Source organism: Suillus subaureus (assembly GCF_016647635.1).
Source record: "Suillus subaureus strain MN1 chromosome Unknown BJ212scaffold_168, whole genome shotgun sequence".
NCBI classification, from domain to species: Eukaryota; Fungi; Basidiomycota; class Agaricomycetes; order Boletales; family Suillaceae; genus Suillus; species Suillus subaureus.
Genome location: NW_024538724.1, coordinates 26,823 through 31,145, shown reverse-complemented (window position 1 = coordinate 31,145; position 4,323 = coordinate 26,823). Strand labels below are relative to the sequence as shown.

The 4,323-nt window shown below is 41.8% G+C and overlaps 2 protein-coding genes across 2 annotated transcripts; one reads left to right on the top strand and one right to left on the bottom strand.

Moving 5' to 3' along the window:
- Positions 1–2,229: 2,229 nt before the first annotated feature.
- BJ212DRAFT_1305706 (uncharacterized protein) lies at positions 2,230–3,086 on the top strand (the record flags this gene model as incomplete). The annotated part of the gene is made up of 5 exons (XM_041333776.1): positions 2,230–2,232; positions 2,285–2,358; positions 2,406–2,459; positions 2,681–2,853; positions 3,040–3,086. 5 exons carry the CDS (start codon positions 2,230–2,232, stop codon positions 3,084–3,086), a joined length of 351 nt encoding a protein of 116 aa, XP_041185633.1.
- Positions 3,087–3,736: 650 nt separating this feature from the next.
- On the bottom strand, positions 3,737–3,972 carry BJ212DRAFT_1219372 (uncharacterized protein; the record flags this gene model as incomplete). Its single annotated transcript, XM_041329353.1, has 2 exons — positions 3,737–3,854; positions 3,905–3,972. Coding segments are annotated over 2 exons (186 nt in total), but the record flags the coding sequence as incomplete, so codon positions are not given.
- Positions 3,973–4,323: the final 351 nt, after the last annotated feature.

Sequence of the window (4,323 nt, the reverse complement as noted above, 5' to 3'; positions counted from 1 at the left end):
TGTGATGTCCTTTTTGCCTGTTATTACAACTGTAAATATGTCAGACAGCACTCACATGCACTAATGAATGTTGTCACATACCCAGTCCTCAGATGATCAATCTTTGAACTTGCTTTTGGACTGATTCCAAAGAGTCACGTTCATTAAGATCTTGAAAATACTCAATAAGAACAAAATATTATTGTGAGGAGTCAGATAACTTACTTTGATTCTGTGTACATGCCCATTGTTCATATTGTCAGAGAACATCAGCCATCAGAGACTCATAAACGTCCTCCCAGAAGTCTTCAGAATTGTCAGTACCATGCATCATGCTTTGAATAGTGTCATTGATGTGGCCCCAAACAACAAAGAGGGTTCCATAGGTTCCAGTCTGAACATGCAAATCATTGAGCTTTGAAATGAAGATAAGTTCAGTAGAGTACATGTGATAGATGGTGAGCTCACCTCTTTGACGACCCTTTCTGTTGTGGTCAAAACATCTCACACAGCAGCTATGTTATTTGCTCGCACACTACTTACCTTTTTGTTGTGGTGCTCACTTAGAACAGCCACATAGGCAGCCTTCTCATCCCTTGTCAAATCTTGCATGTCAGCATCCTCAGCAACCATTTCATGCAGCTCAGGCAATGTATACCTAGAGCTGTCTTGTTGTAATAGGATGTAAATATAACTACAAGAGAAAGCAAAGTAATTTGGCTTACCATTATTCACCTCCTTAGCTTTGGCATGAATTAATGCATTAGCCAGGGTAACCTTGTGTGCTGTGTGATACTTGGTCTGACTGCTGATCATGTCATTGATATATTTTGGAGTGACATTGTGAGTGAGTGAGAGCAATGCAACTGCATTTTGCTGTTCTTGTAGATGTTTGGCAACAGCATCATGTAAATGCTTCATAATTGCAGTCCTCTGATCCTTCTCGATTTTCTGAGAGGCCTTCTCAGCATCTAACAGCCAAGGTAGTGGAGTCTGGCAATGAAGCATGGGACATGTTGGGTTTTGCGCTGCCCACATGGATGAATTTGCATCATGGGTGAGCTCTGATGGTGCCTCTTCATCAGCAGGTGATGGCACGTGAGAGGACAGTGTGAGTTGATGTGCCTCGGGTGAAACATCAGCAATGACAGGAGTAGGACCATGTGGAAGGGCTGGTCCATCATTGATGGCTGCTAACTCATCTCTCATCAGTGGCATTGTGTATAGTGATGGGTCCTCCCAGTTGATATCACCCAAACATTGGGGTGCATGACTCAATACTGTTTTTTGAAGGTCAGTACTAAGAGTGGGACATGTACATATACAACACTGCACCTCCATTTTCATCGAGGAGTCCTGTGAAATATTCAGGTCCTGTGCCAGCGAAGAAATTTCCATTGGCGTTGAAGTTGTCTTCAGAGAAAATGTAGCTCATAGTAGTTGTCTGTAGGTAGGAATGAGTGTTGTTGTGGGGATGCAATTAGAAAAAAAAGGTGCTTACCTTGAGAACCCAAGCCTATTCCAGGATCAGGACGACATAGTCAAGTCGTTGAAACCCTACAAGAAAATGGCATATGTGAGTCAACAATGGAACAACACAAATAGAAAAAAGGTGCTTACCTTGAGAACCTGAGAATGAGACCCCACAGATTAGGATGACACAATCAGGTCATCCAAACCCTATCAAAAGATGGTATCAGTACTGATTGCTACAGTCGCAATAATCAATTGAAAAACACACAATACGTCTTAGGTTGCCAATTAGAAAAAGAAATGGGCAAATCTAAGGTCTGGAAGCTCTTATATAGATTCAGATTTAGTAATTTTGGGAGGAAGTTTTTTGATTGGGGGCAATAGTGGTAAGTACACACCTCTGCTGGGATAACCTCATTGCAATCTTTTGATCCAACCTGGATGCCAATGGTGTTAGGATAGTTTGGAGGCGATATCTCTGCTGGGATAACCTCATTGCGGTCTTTTGATCCAACCTGGATGCTGATGGTGTTTGGTTGGATAGTTTGGATGCGATAATACACATCTCTGCTGGGATGAGTTTGTCATAATCCTCTGATCCAACTTGAATACTGATGGTGTTTGGATAGTTCCACATATAACATTGGGTGGGGGTGCCAGTAATACACATTTCTACTGGGGAATCCCAAGGTAAGTCACTGTGATTGATTCAATATATGGTCAGACCAGTTGAACTAAGAGAAAGTCTCACGACATATTTTTCCCTCCCCCAAAGCTATGGTAAGTCTTGATTTTTCAACTCAGTTGTATAATACTTAACATGCATTCTAAGGCTCATAAGCAGGATCCTCCTGTTAGTATGAGCAGGCAGTGCTTGGCTACCAAGCGTTGGCTTGCGAAGCCAGGGTAATTTGTTTCTTCTCAAATTCACTGAGATTGTACTTCTGAGACAGCTATTTCAGAGTTCAAGATATGCAAAATGCAAAGGCATGTGTTCGGATGGCCAAGTCAGTCCTGTCACTCTCAGTCTGAAGTCAAAATTTTGTACTTAAACCCAATTAAGCAGGTGGGCTAGGTCAAATCACTTCCATTTACTGATGTCACTTGCTCTTGCTGACCACATCCATAGAAAAAACAAGACACAAGCCCCTCAGGCTGCAGGATGAAATATACACTGTGCCATCCCTTCTGTCACTTTTCCTGTGCTTGAAGGTCTGCATTCTCACAGTACCACTCCTGAGGTCAACAATGGATCTATACTTACCATGGAGAGTGACCTCCCTTGTTCCTGCAATTCGCTAACCCTGCAAGACATCAAGAACATGGCCAACTGCTGGCAAAAGGGGTGGGTTGAGAAGTCTGAGCATTTGTGGGATGGTGCATATGAGAAACTGCTTGAAGGTGTGCAAAAGGAGGGGGAACAAGAGGCTGCCATCTTTCTTGATGATTGTAGTTTACATGCTTGTGAGGAAAGGACACTCCTTGAAAGTATTCAAGACATTATGAACACCAATTGCCCATACTGTAGGGAGTGCCTCAAGTATGATATCATTGTATTGCACGATTTGCTTATTTGTATTGTTTCAGAGGTCAAATTCTTCGAAGTTAAAGTAGCTAACAGTAAAACTAAGTAGTCTGTGACTATACATTAAATGATGTTATATTGAATCAATGGCGAACAAATATTGGATTATATTGGATTGATAGTGAACAGACAATGCATTGATGGCGAATGCATAGTGAATTTGTAGTGAACATGTAGTGAATCCATAGTGAACATATAGTGAATCAATAGTGAATGTTGTCATATCTCTAGAATATCGCACTTGTATAGAAGTCTGAATCAGTCCAAACCACACCAACTGCGAGCAAGGTCAGTATCTGTTATACTGAATGTATGGCGAGTGCAGTGGGCTTCAACAATTGCATGTCACTGGCAAATCATTAACTACAGTTGTGTCAGGATACTACATGTGGACTCTTAAGGTAATGCAGCTGTGCAGTCCAATGTCATTCAGTCATCTGCGTCAATTTCATAATCACACAAAGTAGCTCGCACATATTGTGAACTGAGTATAAAGATTCCATCACTAATGTATTACAAGCAAGGACTACATATGTACATGGTTGATACAGTGTACTACTATGAAAGTATCTAAAGTTCACAGGATGACATCGTCTCCGACAAGTCATCTACCTGAGACCACAGGTCATCTGAGTCAGAGGACAAAGATGGGGAAGGTGGGGATGGAGACACCCAGAAAGGACTGCCTGGAGTTGGGATAGCTTGCAATCTACCTTCATTATATTGAGTGGTATATACTTCAAGCACCTTCTGAAATGAAGGGTACCACTTCTGAATGTTACCACTAACAAAATGGGTGCGCTCAGCCACATCAGCCCTAATATTAGTGTCAATATTATTATTAATGAAAATTTTGATAACACTCACCAGTGGTAAAATATACCAACTTCTTGGCCGACTGTGACCACCCAAAACCCTTCAGGTTCTAAATCAGCACATGGGGGTATGATGTCACTGGGTTTTGGGACTTGTATGGCTGGCATTGAAGGAAGTGCGACATCTGTAGATGATTGTGCATATGATGGTGGACTTGAAGGTGACAGGGAGTCTTGTATATGCAAGCTAGTAGACGAATTGGGTGCAGGAATGGTTCAACTGACATGTGAGGAGTTCATGTGCAATGATTTGGACAGGATGATAGTTTCTTCAATGGTCTTGCGCTTCCATGTAATTGTGTCCAATGCTGAATCTGTTTGAAAGTGAGCATGCAGTTGATTGTCAGATAGTATAGACACACAACCCACCTGATATAGTCATGCCTTCCAGTAATTGGCACAAGTCCCAGA